The sequence below is a fragment of the Myripristis murdjan genome, chromosome 17 (assembly GCF_902150065.1).
Source record: "Myripristis murdjan chromosome 17, fMyrMur1.1, whole genome shotgun sequence".
Classification (NCBI taxonomy): domain Eukaryota; kingdom Metazoa; phylum Chordata; class Actinopteri; order Holocentriformes; family Holocentridae; genus Myripristis; species Myripristis murdjan.
In genome coordinates, this window is record NC_043996.1 from 16,249,589 (window position 1) to 16,273,060 (window position 23,472).

At 41.9% G+C, this 23,472-nt stretch overlaps 1 protein-coding gene across 6 annotated transcripts; it reads right to left on the reverse strand.

Annotated features, from left to right (window-relative positions):
* Positions 1–602: 602 nt before the first annotated feature.
* LOC115375066 (phosphatidylinositol 4-phosphate 5-kinase type-1 gamma-like) lies at positions 603–23,057 on the reverse strand. 6 transcript variants are annotated; one of them, XM_030074343.1, is made up of 18 exons: positions 22,702–23,056; positions 16,194–16,222; positions 15,917–16,006; positions 15,598–15,728; positions 15,143–15,260; positions 12,951–13,103; positions 11,746–12,045; positions 11,311–11,516; positions 11,094–11,177; positions 8,844–8,892; positions 8,297–8,381; positions 8,002–8,148; positions 6,768–6,924; positions 5,421–5,489; positions 4,830–5,298; positions 2,722–2,796; positions 1,721–1,807; positions 603–1,579 (listed from the first exon to the last, which is right to left on the reverse strand). In XM_030074343.1, the coding sequence occupies exons 1-18, from the start codon at positions 22,793–22,795 to the stop codon at positions 1,577–1,579; spliced, it is 2,346 nt and encodes a 781-aa protein (XP_029930203.1). In that variant the 5' UTR covers positions 22,796–23,056; the 3' UTR covers positions 603–1,576. The 6 variants fall into 6 exon arrangements, with proteins under 6 accessions (XP_029930203.1, XP_029930201.1, XP_029930204.1 ...); XM_030074341.1 differs by having other exon boundaries at positions 603–1,582; positions 22,702–23,054; XM_030074344.1 differs by having other exon boundaries at positions 1,721–1,804; positions 22,702–23,053.
* Between the last annotated feature and the right edge of the window lie 415 nt (positions 23,058–23,472).

Sequence of the window (23,472 nt, forward strand, 5' to 3'; positions counted from 1 at the left end):
TCATTTAGATTAGTTTCCTTATGTATGATTGCCGGTTACGACACTGGGGATGTGGATATTCCTTACACAGCCAACATGCTTATAGCTGGTAGCAGAATTTCATGGCCAATAACAACATATGGAATTTACACTTTTGACAGATAGGCAGGACAAAGAAACATTATCTGTAACATTTATATGTCTCTCAACCACACATTCATTTACATGCAAACTCTCACATGCACACAGAGACATACAGACACATACAGACTTACATGCTGTGTGTGTATACGCACACACAAACATACAGACTTTATCTACAATTTACAAAAGATAATTAGATTTCTGTTCTCCTGTCTCTGCGTTCCTCCTAAATCCTGAAAAGGTGTAATTGCATGGCTCCTATATTGTTTTAACTCTGATTCAAGATTTGGTATGTACTCATAAAATATTTGCATATAAACAAAAAAGTATATATATATATTGTTTTAAATTATTATTGATTTTTTACTTGATTCCATGTGAATCAACAATTTAGGATATGAGTTTGTCAGTAAGGCATTATGAACACATCAATTCACAAGTTTCTCGAGTAGACCACCAGACACTACTGCAAAAAAAAAAAAAAAAAAAAAAAAAAAAGATCACTGATTGATTACTGTGCGTACATTTACTGTGCATACATAACACACAAAAACACATTAATTGACCGCAACACAGTAAAACTTCAAACCATGGATCAAAGCAAGATAAAAGATAACAAAACATGTACAGTTTCAAAAGACCTCAGCTGGATGTACATAGTTAAAGTGCTAAAAATAAGATTATGTACACTTTACACTTTGTGAAAAGACATGCGCTGACCCCCCTTTTAGAAAGTTAATAAAAATAAATGCAAGAATCAATACTGAAGTAGTTGAGTCAAAGAGGAGAATCAGGTTAACACGTTCATCCATTTTGCATAGCCAGAGCTGGTACAGTTAAACACGAGAGACCTCAACACCATCAGCACGACTGACTTGACAATAACACCTGACGTGACAACAGCATGTTGTTGTTGTTATTTTTTTCTGAAATACCAAAACTTGTTCACCGAGAAACAAGAAAAGAACGCTGATATTCAGAATATGACTCACGGCTTTGAGATACCAACACGGACGTGCACGTTCGACAGCACAACAAAACCAGCCACAGTGCCACTCCTTGTACCACAGCTGATTGCAACAAATGATTTTAGTCTCTTTCTCTGCTTGACTGCAGTCAGATATTCCAGGAATTGGTGCTGAATTTTTTTTTTTTTTTTTTTTTTTTTTTTTGCATACTATTCAGATAACACATTTGTCTGTGTGTGTGTGTGTGTGTGTGTGTGCATGTGTGTGTTTTATGTTTATTATGCTTGTTCCTGCATGTATGTTTGTATAAGTCTGTCACAGTTGGTGAAGCAAGCCTCCACATGCCTCCACATGCTAGCCTGGGCAACCAGCATCACCAAAACTTTGTGTCCTGGTGGCTTTAGGATACTTCATAGCTTATCTGGGTAGAATTAGCTTCTGGCTCCCCCATCACTTCCGTTTCCACAGACAGACGTTCCAGCAAATTACTGCTGGAGTTCAGAGAGAAATGGAGGGTCAAAGAAATGTAAACAGATAAGGGAAAGTGCAAGTATCCACTTGTCTCTCTACTGTGATTATCTGACATGGGTGCAGCAGTTAGATGGAGCATGGATAAAGTGTACACTTACTGTCTCACTCTCCCCATCTGAGCCCCTTCTGGACTCTGAGCCGCAGTGTAGAGGAGAGTACACCCAGCTCCGATCCTCCTGAGCCTGCTGTTACCAAACACAGTGAGGGGAGGAGAGGAGAGGAGAGGAGAGGAGAGGACAAAAAAGAGGTGATGAGGACAGAGAAGACACATGATAAAGACATTCCCCAAAGACTGGACCAAATAAAGCTGCACTAAGCAATATTGCACACCGGCTGTGATCACTGAAATCCGAACTTCAGCGCCCAAAATCATAATACGTGACATCAGGTAACTGCAGGCACTGTGCTCATTTTTAGCAACCCCGTCCGGCTGTGATCACCTTGTACCGAAAGGACAAGTGAGACAAAAGATCTAGCTTTTTCTGGACGGAGCGCTCACTCAATGCTCGATTCCACCGGGTCGATGCTCTCCTCTACTGTAGCCCCGCTGTGATGCGGGCAGATAAAACTAGTGTCACTTTACATATAGTTTTGCTTGGTGCAGCTTTAATAAACAAGGGGTTGTCAATGTCACTCAGAGAGACTTCATTCCAGCCAAGCCGTGACAACACTAATCAGCTCGTCAGCTCTCAGAACTAATTATACCTGAGTGCTACAGGCCACAAGCTACAGGAAACTCATCACTAGAAGCACAAAGCCATTGCAAGGTACAGCCTACTCCTGATAAGAGCAGCTCCAAGAGGCTCAAACAGCTTCCCTTTTTTGATTACTGGTAGCTTATTATAGATAGCTGCATGCTCCACTTACTAATGGCCCTTCAGAAGTTAACATTTAAACTTGAAATTACAGACATGAACATTCAGTCATACTATATAAAGCATGGGGTTTTTATTCTAAAGTAGACATGACTTTTGAAGGTCCATAAGTGCTGTGCTTGTGACAATCCCAAAATGTAACAGGTACGAGGGGTGCAGTGGTAAATGGAAATGAACATCTCCTAACATGACACATGAGTCTAACTATCTTGGTGGTGACTTACATTGTAACTTGAGCTAGAGTTTAGCTTACGGCGGCCAAGAACTGGAGAATACACCCAGTATCTGCCATCTGCATACTGATGAATGGACACACACACACACACAGAAACACACAGATGCACACACATATGCATGTAATGCGTACACAGGGGAAGGCATTGGGAGAATCAAGGGAATGAAAGGAATGAAGGACAAAGAATGAGGCAAAGGGATAAGATGATAGAAGGGGCATAATGAGGGGGAGAGAAAACAAGGAAAGATGGAAATGGAGAATGAATAACATTATGTAAAACATAAAAAGATGCACACAAAATGATTCAGATGTGAATTTTGGACAGATGGGAATTGTGAATGATAATGAGAGTGAGCATGAATGCAGATGCACAGATATAAACACCCCGTGTGCACACATCATGCTGTGCAGGACTGAAAACTCCAAGGTCTTGCTCATACATTCAAAAGCATGAACTATGACTTGTTATAGCCTCGTGCTCCAGAGGTATAAAAAAAAAACAAAACAAAACACAAAAAACAAAACAAAAAATTGTTCTGATCAGTAAAGCACCCCATATTACATGCACACTCAAACACACAGCCGCCCCCCTCACCCTCATAACTCTACCACGCTGTCCTGACTGGGCCACTGGAGGAAACCCAGTGAATCCAACAAAAACAAAGAGAGGAAAAGCATCTTTACTCTCTGAAAGAGGATCAATATTGAAAACAACAATGCCAAATGATGCCTGCACTGTAATGACCCAATTATAAAATTAATATTTAAATGCAAATGCCTGTCACATAATAGATCCCTAGTTTAACCAGCTAACAATCATGATGATTGATTTTTAAGATGGATATTATCATCTTTCATTTGCTCATCAGTGTGAGGGGGCACACTAGAGGATTATTAGGCCTGTTAACACCACAGTTGATCATCAATCAATATTGGGAGGGGTAATCCTGATCAGACGAATGGCCAAGACCAATGGTCTGCACAGATTATCATGTTGTATGATAAATTTACAAATTCAGTTTTAAGCAATCATGTTTATGGGTCCAGAAGTGTCTATGGATCACAGATTCCAAGAGTAGAGAGCATCAAAGCGCCAGTTAAAGCCCAGTTTACACTGAGGTGGCATTTGAATGTTATATGAAAAACATATAGGAATCTTAATGATGCAGGCATAGTTATGTGGTGACTGTAGGTTTCTAGCCTAGCTAACATTAGCCTTTGCTGACAAAGCCTAGCTGCCTCTGGTAGTCCATGAAAAGTGTCTCTCCCAATCAAGGACTGATATACCCAAATTTCCGTTTTTGTGTTTTTTACTTTCATTCTGGGGTGCATTTATGCACACTGCACTAGTGTGTATATTAATATGTGGGTACTGGGACAATGAGTCCTAGGAGATTAGAGTCCCTGAAGTCACTGATGTAACAGGAGTCAGCAGGTACACTGCTATTATTATTCTTGGATGCTTTGGTATTATTAGATGCATTGTTATCTTTGCCAGGCAGCCGCCTGGGGGATATCATGTGTTTGGTCCTGTGTGTCTGTGTGTGTGTGTCTATCAGCAGCTAATCTCACATAGTACTGAGCCTAGCACCCTAAATTTTTTGTGCAGTTATAACTGTATGATGAAAAACCTCTCGTGGTCACAATGATTCAAAACCTTTAAAACATTTATTTTTGCTACTTTCGCTCCCTCTCTTCATTGAGTCTAGCTTGTTCAACCACTGTTGCTCTGTCTCTCTTTCTCTTTGCATATACTGCAGGGTCACTATATGAGCACCAAAGAATAATACCCATCCAGCCCCATTGTACTGGAGTACAATGGGGCTGGATGGGGAGGGAGACAGGGAAGATCGCCACAGACAGGAAACCTGACCAAACTATTTGAATGGATAAATTGCAGTGGGGCTAAATGGGAAATTATCTTCTTTGCATTTTGGGTGAACTGTTCCTGAAAATCTTCTAGTGTATCCCCAGTCTGAGGTGAATTTAGTTTTAATTAAGCAGGCACAAGAAACCTATGTTCAGTTATGTAAGACAGGCCTATTATCTCACTTTCACAATCCTTAATAAATCTGACAAACAGTGGGGAACACTTACAAAGTAGATGTCGGAAACCTGCACCTCTCCATCCAACGAGTTGTGGCTGCTCGACATTGACAGCTGATTGGACGACATATTTGGGGTTTGCCGGGGCACCTGGGGGCTCGGGGGAAGGGAGGATGGAGGGGTGGTGGGAAAGTGAGATGAACTGAGGGTGGAGGAGTGAGGGGGCGAAGGGTGAATGGGGGTAAACGCTGAAGCAGGAGGCAGAGTGGAGGTTTGCAGAGCTGAAGGAGTTATCGAGGAATGAGCAGCAGAGGACTGTGGGGCTGAACGAGGGATTGGAGCAGGAAGAGTGCAGGACTGAGAGGCTGAGGGAGGAGTTAGGGAATGAGCAGATGGAGGAAGAGTGGAGGATGAGTGGCCAGGTGAGGCAGCAGTGAGGGAGGACTGATGGCCAGAAGAGAAAGGGGAGGATGAGGTCACTTCTGTCATTTGTGTGAGCTCTGTGGTCTTTGGGACTCTACTGTAAAAAGCAAGACAAAATACACTGTTAAAATACTGTCACACAGACAACTATGGACATTGTTGTGCCCTAGTGTGGTACTATATGTGCATGTGTGTGTGTGTGTGTGTGTGTGTGTTTACCTGAGCTCCACCTCTACTGTGATGGTCTCCTGCTTTTCTCCATGCACTCCAAACGCCTCCTGCTGTGACCTGGAAGCACATGGGATGACACAGGATGTGACATCGGTAAGAAAGGAAAGAACGTGGGAGGCAGCGAACAAATGTGTCCTAGCACCCACACTTGCTTCCTTGCAGGGCACTTTCAATGCCGACGGGCAAGTGTGGAAGATCGTCCCATGTCTAAAAATATCCAAACGCAGGTGCACTTAATCCACACTTAATGAACCCTTACCCTAATACTGCCTCTGAGTGGTATTAGGGCTGAGTGTATCCGATAATTCATCAGCAGTCTGTATGCCGAAAGGAAGGAGTGGCAATTAAGATGACAGGCAAGAAGACGTTCCTATGTAATTAAAAGTTATAATAGGTTATTCTAGCCTCTATTATTGGCCAAAATGCAGTGTATGAATTAGCAAGAGTTATTTGGTTATCTATCCTTATTTATCAATGCATTATTTATGATTCTGGCCAGCTCAGTTGTTTTAATGTTGGAATGACTAATTGGACCTTTAATTCACATATTTATTAAGAAATGTATTTAGAATTTGTGGTTCATAAACACCAATAAAGACTTGCCATCTGTTGGTATTTCTTTCTACCAGCCGGCTAAAATTGTTGTACACACGGAATCGTGAACAAATGTTCTTTCATTAAATTGCAGGGTGAGCATGAAGATTTCTTTATTGGAATGAAAAACTGGGAAGCCTCCTGTAGTAAGTTCTTACAGTAAGCCCAGGACTATCACCGCAACTGCTGCTGCAAGCAAAAACATCTTCCTTTTGCCAAGTGTGCCACAAAGAATCCACACACTTTCAGGCTTCGCACCTACTTATAAATATTGGCCAGGTCCTGGAAATACCCAAAAATAGTGCCATATATAGTGAGAGAGCTGGCAGCAGTGGGGATCCAGCACACAATGGGACAGGTCCGTGAAAAAAAAAGGAAAAAACTGACGTCTCAGTACAAGGCAGTTAAAGCACACAACACACAAAGTGGCATCAAAAGGGAAAAAATAATCTCATGGCATGTAGTACTGCAGTAGTTAGTTGGTGCCGGGTGACTTTGACCACTCGCTTCCATTCGTATGTATGGATGGGACGAGACTGCGGAAAATGGAAAATGTTTTTTGATTTTGTGGCTTGACGCCGAGGGCCATTACCACTGACTGGCTCCAAGATAGCCGCGGCTCACAGGGGTACAACAGTGGAAAAACGGCTATTGTTTAATGAGTGAATGCAAGCCTGGCTTTACAGTTTATTGTGTTGGTATATAGGATACGTCCAGGTATATTCACATGATGATGCTGACCTGGCCACATTTGGAGAGTGCATTTGTCTCCTGTAGCGTGGGTGCTCTGGTGTATCAAAGGGGGTGGTGGGTAAGGAGTTGTTGGAGGAGAGGGTGGTAGCGATGGATGCTGTCGTGGCATCCTCAAAGGAAGGAGGAGTGCAGGGCGGCTCTCTCCCTGAATGGCATGATAAAACAAAAGATACATTCAGAGTCAGACTGTCTAAAATATAAAGAGATGAGGAAATAAGAAGACAATAAACAGCACAATCCCATTGCATTTTACCAGAATCACTATTCATTCATGCTGACTGCCATCTGGATGTACGATGCTGTCTGCTACAACAGCAGCTTCAGCCAACAAGGAGGTTGCTGAACCAGGAGAATGCTGCACTGTACTGAGAAGTGCCCTGCGTCTATGCTCAGCTGGACTAAGTACACCTGTATGCACATTTCTGTATATTCTGCACATATGCTGTGAAATATTGTGCATTTGGTGCATATTTGGACCATTCAAGGTCCTTATGGTTACATTCTGTTTGTATGTCTCTCCCATTTGTTCTGCACACCATGCACAAATGCCATTGAACTAAACTATATAGCGAGCAAATGACCTCATGATGTTATCTGTAAACTTCTTGGTGCTGTAACAAGATGAAGATGCTGCGCGTCCTATTTGCCTTTATTTGTTGTGTTTCTGTGAAGACCTTGCACTCTGCTTTTCTGCCGAATCTATCTATATCTAGTCCTAATTTGAGTTTCTTACTTTCATTATCCTGCTGCAACAACACATTTTCCCTACAGGGATCATTAAAGGTTCATTTCATTTCAGAGAAAGCGAAAATGCCATGCTCAGCTCTAAATATTTGAACCCAGCAGGATGCCAGGTTCAGAAAGACTCAAAAAAAAAAAAAAGAAAAAAAAAAAAACAACAAGGAAGAAACCGCACTCAGTAATTAATTCTTGAGGCTCAGATTGTTTATTCAAGCAGCAGCCATTGTCATATGGCCATTTCGGCAACAGCCTTCATCAGTGGTGATCAAGGCTAACTGCTTTCATCACGGCTGGTGATGAAAACGTCCGTATGACATGCTGCCTGCTGTTTGAATAAACAAGTGCAGGTTTTTCCTTTCTTTTCAGTGAAACAGGTGAACCCTTGATGATCCCTGTGGGCATTTTTTCCTCTGGTTATATCACCTCATGTCATCTCTTGACAGAATAGTATGTGGGGCTGGAGTTTGACAAGAAGCCCTACCATCATCCTCCAGCATGGGGAAGCTGCGGGCTCCTCGTAAGTTCTCCAAGTTGTCCAGGTTTTCCTGTTTCTCATCACTCAGTGAGGGACGCTGCCCGGCCAACGAACGAGCCCCTCGTCCCTTCTTGGATGGAGACGACCGCAGCGCTGTGAGAGGAGAAGGCAGTTTACTCTCAGTCCAACAAAAACATAAGATGTCAGGTTAATTAATGCAAAGGAAAACCAAAACACTCCTGTGTAAACATTGCTATCACTATGTGGATAGTTTATGACCAATGCTCATGTGTGGACCCACAGCAGCTCTTCCGGAAGACAGTGGTGCTGCAGAATTTGTAGAATCTTTCAGCGTAGAAACCAGGTCTGTGAACTGACACAGTGTCCTGTGGATGGCAGAGGCGGAGACAGAGAGAACAGAGAGAAAAAAAAAAACAAAAACAAAGAGAGAAAAGGGAAAAAAAGAAACCATGTGTGAGCGAGAAAGCAGGCAAGATAGAAAGAGACAGAAAACATGACTCAGTGATGCGTGCACGCTGAATTATTCAACCGTAAGCAGAGCAGCACAAAGGAGTAGGAGTAGCAGAGGCCTTTTCACGGGACTGAGCACAAGCAACATTTATAACATGCTGACTGAAATCATTGCTTTTCACAGCGTTAAAACTGCCAAAACAGCATCTGCAACTAGGTAGACGCACTACCAAACCCCTATGAAACATCCCAGCTCATTATCATTTTACTTAACTAGGTTTGGCTTGCTTGAACACAGACTTTTACATTTACATGCACACAAGAAACTAGATTATGGGAGTGGCTGGGTTAAGGCAGGAAATCGGAAAGCTTCTCACCCCGTCATGGATTAGGGATTTCCACGAGTGCTCCAGTTTCTTAATCATCCTGTCAGACAAGGAAATTAAATTACATAATTCAACCCACTTAAGAACTCATTATTAGGTGGCAAGACACAGCTACATCAGTGGTTATGGTTTCACCTGTCATTTTGACATTATCTGAGATCTGGGGGAGATCTGGTTTGAAAGATTGGATTTCATGATAGGCCTCTCACTTAGAAGTAAGTCAGCCTGTCCTTGAGAATGGTCTCCAGTGGCTGCTTTTCTTTAAAACTTTTTCCCATTCTCTCTCTCTCTCTCTCTCTCTCTCTCTCTCTCTCTTCACCTCTTAAATCAAAATGGCACGTACAAGCAATGCAACCATTTCACTGCAACTGGTTCTCCCATTATTACCCATGCTGCATTCTAACAGACATGTATCATCCTTGCTGATGTACAATGTTTTCCATCTAACACTTTGAAAAAAATCTATATAGTGCATTAAATACATTAGGTATTAAACAAACATTTTGGGATATTTGCAATCATGATGAAAACTGCACATCATCTAAAATAATATCAGCCACCAATAGAAACTCAGCCCAGAGAAATGAAGGCTGCTGCGTGGGATGATAAGAACCTCTGGGTGATGCTGTTGTAGAAATCCTGAATCAGTGAGAAAATTACCAACCAGCAATCTACTTTAAATTCCCTTTTATTACTAACCAGGCAGTATATTGTGAGGAGAGGCCAGACAAGCATCAAATGAATATCTTCTGTTTATGGACAAAGATGGGATGGAAGGATGATCACTTTCCACAGGCTGACGGTACACTACAAGAGGCTGTGTGCAGCCACACAAGACACAATTAATTACCCGCATGCCTCAGCACCACTGACAGTACTGTGAAGTGGAGACATGCGGGCATGTGGGAGATACTTTTTGCCAGAGGATTTCTTGTCGGCACCATCAAGATTTAGTTGGACCAACAAGACAAACCGAGCTGTAATTCAAAATCTCAGTGAGTGATCCATGGCACAGCTGCGCCTTTTTCATATTCAATGAATAGTTTCTGAAATGTTTATGACAGCATGAATTTGCTGACAGCGCTGAAAAGCGCGCCCCCAAATAAATAAATAAATAAATAAGTAATTTCAAAAGAAATTGACTGGTCCCTAACAGTCAGCCACAGCCGCCATCGAGCTGTCTTCACATTTGCATGTAATTTGGATAGGGTTGAATGTTTATTGCTCAGTACTGAACTCTATATCATGTGGTAAACCAATACAGTGAATGATGAAGGGGGAAGTATCTGAAATAGTTTACACACACTCTCATCCCATTGAGAAAGACAGAGAGAGAGACCATTGAAAGTGCATGGGAGCAAGTAACCCACAAGAGAAAAGACAAAGGCAGTTTTGTCATAGGACAATAGAATGACATGATCAGTACTCTACTGTAAAATGGTAGATGAAACATAAAAAACAACAATATACTATATAGAAGTGCAGTAGAGAACAATGATGCAAACTGTCTTGCAGGCTTCATAATAGAAGTAATACAAAACATATCTACAAAAATAATTTAAAAAACAGTATATATTCTACTCTTAACATCAACTGGACACTGAGCTTTACTTAACTATTGTACCTCTTGTGTATTGAGGAGATATAAGTTTTTTTTTCACATCCTTTGAGTGTATTTAATGCATAAATGTTTTCTAAGTGTTAACTGAAGAAATTACAGAAAATACGATTATACCAGTGAATTCTCTGTTATTTTCTTGTATTAACTGTTTTAGGTGTTGATGAATAACTAGAGACCCTGGTCAAAGTTGTGGTGCTGGGGTTTTGTTGTAAAGTGAAAGCCGCTGCTAAGTCACCACCAAACAATACTTTTTTTAAGTTTTAAAAACCGCTAGCCTTGCCAGCTACCTGTAGCTGGCTCTCGGCTATGTTTTACAGTGCACGCATGTGACCGAAACACAAAGAGCTACCTGGGCTGTAGCCCCACCTGGTGGAAAAGTCACGCCATGCCACTGCTCTTTTTTTATGTGGCAAATCTATTGCTTGTATAGACGACAGCTGGTTAAAGATTAGGCCTATGTAGAATTCCAGTTATAAGACAGTCTGGTTTTGAAGCGCTGATATAAATGAGAGACAGCGCTCTGCACATCCGGGCCTTTAAATTAGTGCTTCCCGATGTGATCAGATGATTAAAGTCACAATTAAATGACAAGTATAACCACAGCCATCGTCCATGTCTACCTGTAGGACTGCAGGATGTCAATGATTCCAATGAACAGCAAGAGGCGCTCTCCTTTACCACCTGTGGCTGGAATACCTCCCATCCTGGAGACGGAGAAAGAAGGTTAGCCTTATGTGTAAATACAATTTAATGATCTGTGAAGCACACATTTGGAAATGCTGCACATGTTGTTGTGAAAGCATGTGTCTGAGTCTCTGTGCAGCATGTATGACTTACGTATCGTCATGGTCCAGTGTGTCCCTGCAAGTAGAACCGCCCTGTATAGACTCCATGGCAGTGGAGTACAAGGCTCTCTGGGCTGCAGGCCTCTTTTCGTCGCCACCTGCAGGTGAGCCCTGGGACTGCTGCTCTCTCTCTGCCTGGGTCTGGTTGTGGACCCCAAGCAACAAACTGTAGTCCATGATCTTAAAACTCTCCAGAACCTGGTACACAACACAGACAGGGTGTTTTAAGCTGAAAATCACATAATTTTTAGGAGTGTAACTTATTTTTCGGTCAGGAATATTCAATACAGAATATAAAAATACAGAAACTTTAGCACACAACTAACAGGTGTTTATTAAAGAAAAAATGAACTGTGATTCAAAATTTTATTATTTCCCTTGTCTGGCCCGCCCCATTCCTCTTTCCCTGCCCCCTTCTCTCTCTCACCAAACAGTCTCTCTGCAGGGTTTTGACCAGGGCACTGTATGTGTCTTGGTCCAGCGTGAGACCATCAGGAACGTCACTCAGGAAGTCCAGGTCTTTAAAGGTGGGTTTGGACTTCTCCCGCTCCTTCTTGGATGCTCGCCTCTTGTACGTAGAGCCCTTGAGGTCGAACTTGAGGTGCATGCACACAACACGCGGTAAAACATTGTTCATCACGACGATTCGGATGTTCTTGCCTCCGCTCTGGACACAGTACAGACCAAAGAACTTGGGCAGCAAAGTCCGGGGATTCTGGTTCAAGTTCTGGGCAGAGGAAGATGTAAGGGAGAGGGATGAGTGGGTGAGGTGAGCATGGAAAAAGCACGGTTAATTCTTCGGTAATAGGATATGCTAGCCTGGATTCCAGACCCCAAGAATTATGCTGTAATTCAATGGAGCCCGGCCATGTCTCTGTCTGAGATGATTTGCCAAAGTCAGCGCTTATTCCACCTAGGGGGCCAAGACCATTAGTCACCATTTAACCAGTCATAATAGGTTAACGTATTGCATCATCAGGCATCTCTGCAACAACAGCAACTTTTAGACTGACTGATAGTTTGTCTCTTAATCTGCAGATGCTGTAACATTTATCGAGAACAGAAGAAAACTGCCAAATTTAGCTTGCTGTCAGTAGCATCAAAACTTTTTACGAATGCTGCCATGTTTGTTTGCTTCTCAGCGCACACTATGACCAAAACCAAGGACATGCAGTGTCTTGACAAAGACTGTGAGTCCTAGAGTATTTCTCCCTGAGAGCTTCAGTGCCTTGGCACAAGTCCTGCTCACCTGCCACACAGCGTGACCCGTCTGGAGGCCTTGGCCTGCCTGTGCATGTTGCTGTCGTGGACGTGCTTAACCTGTTAAAACATGCTAAGCCTGGGTCCTGGCCAGGTACAACCTCTCTCCTTTTGCCTACCACAAAGCCACCTGGTTAGCGTCACTGCCGGCCAGGGTCAACAACAGGGGGTAGGATAAAGAGGATGATACTGACTAGTCGCGTCAACCATTGTCCTGTTCTTCACACACTCACAGGAATACACATGCATGTCACACCATGGATGCCACCCGCACCAGGCTGCCTCTTTCTCAAATTTACAATGCAATACAATAATTAGTGTCCAAAAATACACAGAAAAGATTGTGATGACAGATGGGTTGATTTGACTCACCATGTAGTATCCAGGGAGTAGTTTCTGTAGAAACTCCGCCTCCTTGTGCTGGACAGTTTTGATGATAAACTCATCATCACGGGTGACGTAGAATATGGATCCACTCGCTCCCGGGTTTGACAACTCAATCAGTGGCTCGTTGCATAGCGAATACTAAACACAGAGACAAAGATGAATAAATATGTCAACATTTAAACTGGTGTCTCATACACAGGGATACTTGACATTTGATACCATACAGACAAAAAAGCCTACCCAAAACTGCAAAAAAGTTTCTTGAACCACAGAGCAGCAAAACAAACATAAGCAAACAAACATGAGGCTATCATGCCTGTCTTGAAGCGACAGTCTTATCTTTTGGCACAGAAGCTCTTTCAAATTACCATTTAGTAATGAGAAGTTTGACATGATTGTGTTCAGTGTTTCTATTCACAGCACAGCCATTAAATGCAGCCATTGCAAACAATAATTTGCAGAAACAAAAGGCGAAAAAATGGAAACTGCAAGTTGGACAAATGAAGACGTACATGCCCTTGTCAATTTTCTGGGGGACAAAAAAACATTCATTGGGAGCTTGGCTCAGCTATTAGCATAACTTCTTTTTGGACTGTACTTCATAACCTTCATGGTTCATTCTTCACACAGTGGAAACAGAAACAAAAAGTCAATCCCAGAACTATACATGTTCTCAAAGTCCTCGCTTATAGAAAATTTGGGCAGTCAAAAAGGACTACATTTCTGCATGTCCTGGCATTGTTCATCAGCAGCACACATACATACTCACACGCACACATACACACACACACGAGCACACAACACACACACAGTCTGTCCTCTGACTGAGACTGTCTGCTGGCATCACTTGGAGCTTAAAAAAGAAAGCTTTAGTTTGCTAATCTCCATCTGGCACAGGTGGAATGTGAGCTTAAACGTGTGACTGAGTGCACTGTATATCACACACATATCTGTGTGTGTGTGTGTGTGTTAGCACACGTGTGTATGTGTGTGAGTGCGCACACGCCGTCACATTCAGGGTATGTGAAGAGAGTGTAGATGCTTGTGTGTGCAAGCGTGCGTGTGTGTGTGTGTGTGAGAGCATGTGTTTGTATGTCTATCTGTGTGTGGGCGTTTAATGCATAAACCCAGGGCAGCAGAGAGCGGATGTGGGAAGGGATCATGTTTTCCTTGATAAATCCATGGGATGATCAGTCGAACGCTGTCAGAGGGAACTTCATCCTTTCGTGCAAATCCATATTTAGTCCATACTTACTCCTTTTCACATCACATCACACAGTCCTGTCTGCTATACTACTATGCTGTCAAAGTGACTGTTAACAGCTGAATGAAACAAAACAAAAAAATTCCCATTATTTGCCGGATTCAGTGTATCTTGGCAACATAACTGGTGTCATAACTACTGTCATAACCAAACCACAATGGAAATATATGTAGTCAGTCCACTGAATGAAGAGGATGAGGATGACCTATTTAATGCTTTCTTCAGTATTATTATCATACAATTGTTGGTAATTCAATTAAAAAGGTGTTTGCAAATGTGATATGCTTTATACATGTACATACGGTCATACATATGCATGTAATGTAGCCTAAAATGTAAACTAATATTCTTGTAGCGGTTATCATCACCATCATTTTTGTTGAATCAATATTTTCTGTTTAGTGACTCCCTTGAGGAGTATAGTAGTGAAAAAAATACACAAGCTAAATAAACAAACAGTCCAAAGGGTAATGATAAAATGTGAGGCAACATAATGTAATATTCTCAGCTTGAGATGGGAATAAGAAAATGGGATAAAAACAATAACATCACTGGCAATAAGGATTTTTTTGTTTGTTTGTTTGTTTAAATCACTGTGGACAATAATGTCTGCCTACACTGCAACACGAGTATTATGGCTTCTAGTTCTACGAAAGCGATTAATATTTCGGCCCACTAGATATTTTTGGATTGAACAGTGTCGAGGCAGTTCAGTGCAATTAGAAATGAGTGCAAACTGTACAAGCAACAAGACAGCCCATTTTATCACGCGGTAAAAAATAGCTTTTTGCCGGTGCTGTATGTAGAAACAAACATTTTAGCTGCATGGCGCTTTACAAGGCACCCAGCTACTCTCAATGAGTCGTGGATCATCGGAGGAGAGCAACACACATAAAAATACAGCACATCTCACCAGGTAGTCATCCGGTCGGATCCCAAAAAGCTCTCGGAAGTAGCGGAAGGCCACAGGGGCGTAGGTTTTAAACCTGAAGTCTGGGTAGTGGTGGGCCGGAGTCAGGTTGCTGCCCTCACTGCACGGAGCAAGAATGAAACAAAAAAGAGGAGGAGAGCTTACCCAACTATCGAAAAACAGGACATCTTATTTGTTTGGGTATTTTTCAACCATACTTTTTAGACTACTGCATTAAGCACAAAACAGGACAGGACAGCATTCCTGTCCGTTCCGAGGGATAGATGACCAATACCAGTTGATCACCAAAAGAAAGTCGATATCTACGCCAAATAGAGGCGTAGGTTGGAGTGGTAGAGCCAAGGGGGGGGGACTGGAATTAGCCCTATGTTAGATGCTTCGGTTCCTACATACTATACATATACGCAAAAACACACGCACTCACACAGACAACATACCTGGGGAAGAAGATGCTTTCGACCACATAAAAGTCCTGCATCAGCACATCTCTCTCAGGCTTGGAGCTGAGGTTGCCAACAGTGTATCCAATGCCCAGCTGGATGGCCCCTTTCAAAGCAGAGGAGGTGGTCTGCAGGGGGGGCAAGCAGAGTAAAGGATAGCAGAAGAAGGTGTGGGTGAGAAATGGTTGATGGAATTATGCAAACTGTATGATGCATATATATAGATGCACACTGGAATTGAATAGAAAAGACAGGAGATGGCGGGATGAGAACAGCAAGAGTCAGAGAGAGAGAGAGATAAGAAGAAAAAGCCAACCTTTTTGTATGTTGTCTCTCCAGAGGCGTCCACTCTCCTGTGGCCAATCTTCTTCTCATGGGCCACGCCTGCTCCGAATGGGGACGGCATCTGACACAGGGAGACACAGATGGAAAATACAAATAAATATGAGATATATGGAAGTGTGTTGTCCCTTACATGGATATATGACAAATATTTTTTTTTCACAAAGAGAGGACACAAGGAGAGATAGAAAGGGAGAAAGAGGGAGAGATGGAGAAAGAGATAGAGAGTTGTATCGAGTGAAGACACTCACCTCGGTTATGTGAGCCCTCCTGGCCAGATCTGTGGACAGAGTGAGAAAGAGAAGGGTCAATACAGGTGAAACAAACAGCTTGAGAGGAGAACACAACAGCACATTATTCAGTGTGATTTAGCAGTTCATGATTTAGTCAGGGACATTTTTAGCATGAGTCAGACACACAATAAGTGAGTCAGAACAAAGGAACATCCCACTAATGTTGATGGTTATTACCCTTGTAGCTTTTTTTTTTTTTTTTTTTTTTACAATAATACAGAAAGATGTTTCTCCAGTTACAAATTTAAAACTATCTCTACTTAAAAAAAAAGCAATTATGGCAATCAAAAATTGTGAACAAAGCTAAAATATGAAACCCCTCAAAAAGTGAAATTAGCATCCATACATACAACAAAAAAAAAAAAATGCAAAACCATATTTCAAATCAGTAAAGGTAAACTTATTTTTACATTTAACAAATCACATGCTGTCTAAAGCAGAGCTACAGCATAATTATACATTAAGAACTTCCTTAGATTGTCTATGCCCACTTTTAATAATGCAGGGAACTGCTGCAAGTGATGCCCTTGTGGGCAGAGTGAGAAACAGATCTGCCTGAGTAACAGGTCACTCTCCTCAGCCGTGGGCTCACTGATGTCCCAGCTCACACTGAAAGTGCTGGGTTCTTTCTTTCCTCCAGATTTATTGGCATAAACTTTATCCCATTTACAAATGAAATGTGTTACAGGTACCTTGTTGTGCCAGTTCTAATTAAAAATCCCTGCATCATGACAAACACAGAAGCGGCCAACAAACAACTTAAATACTGTTACAAAAACGTAACGCATAAGTTAAGATGTAATCATGAGCATTTTGTTCATCCCTCAAAAATGATTACAATACATTCAATGCGATTACATACAGTGAGCTTTATTTAACATTCTGAACAAAATTCCTTTACTTAAGCTTTATTTAGGTACAAATACAATATGCAAAATGAATGAAGTTCAAACCAAAGGGTTTGGAGTTTCACTCACCAGCAGAAGAATTCAGTGTCTGCAGGTTACCAGTTATTTTGAAAATTCAACAAGATAATACAAAGACACCAGGGAAATCTTAAAACTGAGAATCAACAATCACAGACTGCTGCAGTCAGTGTATTCTGTTCCTGGAGCAATCAGATTTGTTTTAAGAAGGAGAAACTCTATTGGATTGACTTCCTCTCTAATCCTCTTCCTCTCTTGTCATTGGCTGATGTTTCAGGATACGATCGGCAGCCAATCAGAAATGAGGATTAGGGAACGTCTTTCCCCACTGACGCTAAGGATGAAACTGGACTGTCTGTGTTTGTGTATAACAGAGCAATGAGAAAGAAAATGAAGGTAAAAGGTGAAGGACAGAGAAACCTGTCATGTAACCTGTCATGTTAGTTTCCAGATCATCTGAGGGTTAGGACAAGGGACAGAGTAGGGACATAATTTTAAGCCATGTTCAAGTACAGCACACAGTTGTCTCTGAAGCACAACAAAACACAGTAGTACTTCACAGTATTAGGCATGGTACTATGTGCTACATGCTAGTACATACATAAATACCACAAAACCCTTATATGTGTGTGTGTGTGTGTGTGTGTGTGTGTGTGTGTGTGTGTGTGTGTGTGTGTGTGTGTGTGTAGATAGATATAGATATAGATATAGCTATAGATATAGATATAGATATATCTACACTACCTCCACAGTGGATTTGAAATGGAGTAATCAAGACATGATTGAAGTGCAGACTTTAAGTTTTAAGGGGTTGAACAAAAATACAGCATTAACCCTTTTAGGAATTGTCACCCCATTTTCAGAAGCTCAAAAGTAATTGGACACTTGACTAAAAAGCAGTTTCATGGCCAGGTCTGGCCTTTTCCCTCGTTTTTCCATCCCAAATTAAGAAAATAAAAGGTCTGGAGATCATTCCAGGTGTTTGCACTTGTATTTGGTAGCTGTTTCAGAACCCACAACATGCAATCCAGAGAGGTGTCTGTGCAGCTGAAGAAGGCCATCATTTGGCTCAAAAGGTGGAAAAAAAAAAAATCTATCAGACAGATAGCAACAACTTTAGGAGAAGACAAATCTGAAAAAAAAAAAATGCATTGGTAAGCTCAATAACACCAAAAGACCTGGAAGACCACAAAAGACATCTAAAGTGGATGACCAAAGAATGGTTTCCCTGGTGAAGAAAAACCCATTCACAGCGTCTAGGGAAAATCAAAAACACTCTCAAGGAGGTAGGAGTATCATTGTCCAAATCTACAGTCCAGAGATGTTTGTGAGAAAATAAATACAGAGGGTATACAGCAAGGTGCAAACCACTGGTGTCAGTCAAGAACAAGGCCAGACTAGATTTTGTAAAAAAAAAAAACATCTAAAAAAGCCTTCCTGATTCTGGGATTCTGGAACAAGGTTCCAGAATGAAAGGAATAGCTCATGACCCGAAGCAGAGCACATCATCCGTCCAGCATGGTGCAGGCTGTGTTCTGGCAGGGACATGTATAGCTGCCAATAGGTCACTTGTGTTTACTGATGATGTGACTGCTGATGGAAGTCGCAGGATGAATTCTTATAGGGCTGTACTATTTGCTCAGATTCAGCCAACTGCTGCAAAACTGACGGGACAACCTCACAGTGCAGACTGACAACGACCCAAAACACACTGTGAAAGCACCCCAAGGGTTACTGAAAGCAAAGAAGTGGAATATTCTTCAATGGCCAAGTCAGTCCCCAGACCTCAACCCAGCTGAGCATGCACTTGCTGAAGACCAAACTGAAGGCCGAAAGACCCACAAACAAGCAGCAGCTGAAGACAGCTGCTGCTTGTAAAGCAGTAAAGGCTTGGCAGAGCGTCTCAGAGGAGGAAACTGAGAATTTGGTGATGCTGTCCATGGGCTCCAGACTTCATGCAGTCATAAACTGCAAAGGATTTTTCTCGAAATATTGAATATAATACTTATAATTATAATTGCGTATGTTATGTACAGTTTATCCATTTACTTGAGCCTCTAAAAATGGGGTGACAATGTATAAAACTGGTTGTAAGTCCTCAACGGTCATATTTTTGTTCAACCCCTTAAATTAAAGCTGAAAGTCTGCACTTCAGTCACATCTTGATAGCTCCATTTCAAATCCAATGTGTTGGTGGTGTAGCTACAGATATATAGATATATCTATATCTATATATCTATATTCGTGCACAAGGGCCAAATATGAGCCTAACTGTGTGGTGGTTTCTGTGTGTGTGTGTGTGTGTGTGTGTGTGTGTACATGTGTTCATGTGTTAGGGTTGCTGTTTGAAGAGCTGCTTGTCTGCCCCTGCTGTCCAGTACTAAACACATGGGAGCAAGCTCCTGCCAGAGACCCTGCCACCCCCCTCCCTGCTTTCCTACTGTCTGAATGAACAAAAATTGCCAAAGGTCTGTTGGACAATGCAAAACAATTTTGTTGCACTGTGATGACTCAGTGCTGTTGGAGGTGCATGTGCAGGGGCTGCGTGGACATTAGAGCCAAGAGGAGGCTAATAGTTAGCACTGAGGCCATCCAGCCAGTATCAAGCACAGCAAGAACAATAACATACAATAATATCAAATTTTTCAAAATGGATGAATCCCTTTAACCTTGAGTCATGACTGCCTACTCCCACTCCGTCAAGCTATAGCGGACGACTCCATTTCTAGTGTGATCTTGCCACTTGAGGTTAAGCTCATTTTCCTTGCCACTGTGGCTGTTGCTGGAAGAGGTAAAGATGAATCAGAGCTTCTTAAGAGGCACACAAAAAACAAAAAAAGTGGAATATTAAAGCTCTGTTTATTCAACTGCTGGTAGTGTTTGCCACTGGCAATATTGCCGCTGCCTATAAGCTCATCAAGCTCTAGTAATGTAAATGTTCCCTCCACTGCTGGCACAAACAGCTACAGTTATAGTTAACATGCTGCCATGCCAACTGAGGCTCAAGTAAATAGTATAAATAGCAATAACATTTATGAAGATCAGGAGAAACATGTCCAACATCGAAACATGATTAGTGATGCCAAGTATCTTTATTTTCTCAGATGTGAGAAATCACCACCAGTGTTGTACCTCGGAGTGTTATCATTGCCTTGGAAAACTAGCTCTTACATGCACAATTTGCTGAGCTCCAAGTTGAATGTAAAGAAAGGATGGATTGAAAAGGGTCTGTGTTCACGGATTTGGAGGGTCCAATGTGTTTGCCTTTGCAGAGTGCCACCAAATAACTACATCAGCCTCTAGGTGCATGGAGCAAACTTAAGATGTTGTAAAAGGTAAATGTGTAGACAAAATAATAAATTTATTTGCACAAATGCATAGGGAATGTAAGGTAGGGAGAAACAAAGGTAGGTAGACCCTAATCATTTCAGCTGATTTCTCTGATGTTTTGTGAAGTGACAAGGCACAAATGCCTGCCAGCACCTGTAACCTGCAGATTAGCACTGCATCAAAGCCTGTCAGGGAGAACAATGAGGAGGAGCATCTTGGGTCAGCCACATAAACAAACAGTCTCTGTAGGATTAGGGTCAGGCCACAATAATGTGCAAATGAGCCGCAGACAACAGGACACTCTCAATGGAGCATTTCTGATTACTGCATGTACATATGTTGCAGCCTTTGGGCCTGTTTCTTTTGAGCATCATATGTGACTGTATTTGTTAGTGATGGAAATTCTATACATCGCAATGCAAAAATAAGACAATACGTATCACGAGCCAGAAATTAATCACAATCTTAACTACATTTTATTATGCTGTAGCAATTACAAATTAGATAGTTATAACTTTATAAGCTCTCTCAGAATTGAATTATTTGCACTATATGACAATATTTTAAACTGTGCACATTCTCAGAACAAAAATAATTCTGCACACTCTTACGTTGTAAATGAACTTTTTTTTCTATAACATGATATCATGGTTGTATCAAATCATGAACCCTACATTGTGTATTGAATCGCATTGTGAGATTAGCATATTGTTCAGTTCTTAGTGTTCACCTTGTAGCACTTGAACAAGTTAAACTGTACACTTCCTGAATACTTGACTGGAATGTACATGCTGGTAATGAAATAACTCTCTCTATGGAAGTATGCTTGGAGGCCTGTATGTGAATATGTGTGTGTATTTGCGTGCGGGGGGTATGTGTGTCAGAGTAAAGAGGATTAGATCTCTCCCTTGTCAGTTGAGAAAATGGCGGCCTGTTGCTGTGACATCAATGTGACTCGAAACAGAAGAGAAGACCCTCTGCTGCCCTGACACTGGAGGTTTCTCTCCCTGTCCACACACAGACACAATACTATAAGCCTCTGGACTCAGTTGATAATCTCTTCACAAATACTCTATGTAACTGCATACACACACACATATGTACATGTATACTGGAGAAATGCTGTCCATGCTGTTGTTTAGGACTCATGGACGCGGGTAACATCTGCCTCACACCTCATACTGTAACTCTTAATTTCATGCAGAACAAAATCAATAACCTATCATAAACATGTCACACATGTAGATCCGCACTTGTAGCCATGACATTCACAACGGTGCTTTGAGATACTGACATCCACAGGGGGCTTCATGTCTGGTTTATGTGATAATGCCACAGAAGATTACGTAAGGCACTCTTCCTGCTTTAGTTGAGAAGAGGGAGGTAAAGAGGAAGATGTATAAAGAGAAATGGAAATGGCGCAGACTATAGAGTATGTGATGATAAGCTGATTACAGTCGCTAATGGGCAGCCCAGTGTGACTGGGTTTGCATAGGCAGCTGCTGTTGATGATGATGATGTGGGTACAAAATCAGGTTCAATTGATGCAGCCATCACAGCTGCATGCTGTGTCATCCAGATGGATCCAATTCTGATCAGGGGAAACTGTTTGCCACACTGCAGATATCCCACAACAGCTTTTCTTTGGGAGAGAGCAATAAATCACTTCTTGGGTGGACTCTAGTTGGAATCTGCACTGGACCTCCCAAATGTGCACTTTTAATTTGTGCCAGCCTGCAGTGAGCCACTGACACTACAGGCCATATACAACAGAGCAGTAATGACTCGAATCTTGACACTGATGTTATTTAATCCAGCTATTCATTATTCATTTTCACATCTTAGGTTTCTCTCTGACTACAGGCTTCAGTAGGCTAGTCTGTCTGCCCTGGTGGCTAAGGCAGCCTATATTTAAAAATACAAATAGTCCAACATTTTCAGACTGTGTGTGTGCCACGTGTGTATTTATGATAATATTATTTATAGCTGCCATATGCAATAGGCTATGATCACAGTCTTCTTTACTTGGACTCAAGGTCTTCCTCTGATGTAGTGGTCCAACTGGTCACCGAGTCCCAACTTCCTTCACCTGCTGTCATTGGCAGCTAGATTTAAATGATAACCTATCACAATGATGTGGCCGTATCTTACAGTTTGTAGGTGACCGGAAATAAATTAAACCAACTGTACACTAGGAAGTGCATACGAACCAGTGTCTCCCAGGTCCAGATGCAGAGAGAGGCCGGGGGCTGCTGCCCCGCTCGGTCTTCCGTCCTCCCCGGTTACCGCAGTCCTCTCGTCCATCTCCCGGTTCCCGACGACGACGCGTAGCCGTGTCCTTCGTCAGTGAGAATCCGATTCGGCGCTATGCGCCTGGATACAAACGAAATTCCCTCTCATTTTAGCTGTTTTGAATTTAAACAAGCAGACTGCAGACTACATATTTCTCCGAGTTTTATCGCTGTTGTGCTTGTAACGGCCCGCGTCGGTCACATCCAGAGCCAGCGGTGCTTCATCTCCGCCGCCGCTGTGCGTCATTCTCACGCACGGACGGATGAGCCTGCTGCTAGAGGATCATGTGAGCTCGTTACTCAAAGAAGTAACTTTAATTCTCATTACATATTATTCATTTCATTAGTAATATTACATCTAAACAATTACTGTTACCACATTGTGTCCTCTTATTTTGAAAATTTGGGATAATTCAATTTGATCTGGGACACTATATGATACTCATATATATTTTTTTCCTAAAAATGTCATTTCAGACGGGATCATTTTATTTTAGAATTGAAGCTGTTATGCATTACAGAACGTTACCAGGGAAGGTGACATAACACGTTACCACCCAATATTACCATGCTGCAGTTCAAATTGAATTCCTTGAGGCTACTACATAATCCATAATCCGTGGATAAAAATATAAATGCGATACTACTACAATGATCTATCATATAGCCGACAGGTTAGCTCAGGTTACA

What these genes read in the sequence shown, in the direction of transcription:
- LOC115375066 (XM_030074341.1), bottom strand. Translation starts at nt 22,795, where the DNA reads ATGGACGAGAGGACTGCGGTAACCGGGGAGGACGGAAGACCGAGCGGG. An exon ending in TCTGGACCTGGGAGACACTG is followed by an intron (nt 16,223 to 22,701) that starts GTTCGTATGCAC and finishes CTCTGTCCACAG; the next exon opens with ATCTGGCCAGGAGGGCTCAC. An exon ending in AGGTTTCCGACATCTACTTT is followed by an intron (nt 2,797 to 4,829) that starts GTAAGTGTTCCC and finishes TCCATTCATCAG; the next exon opens with TATGCAGATGGCAGATACTG.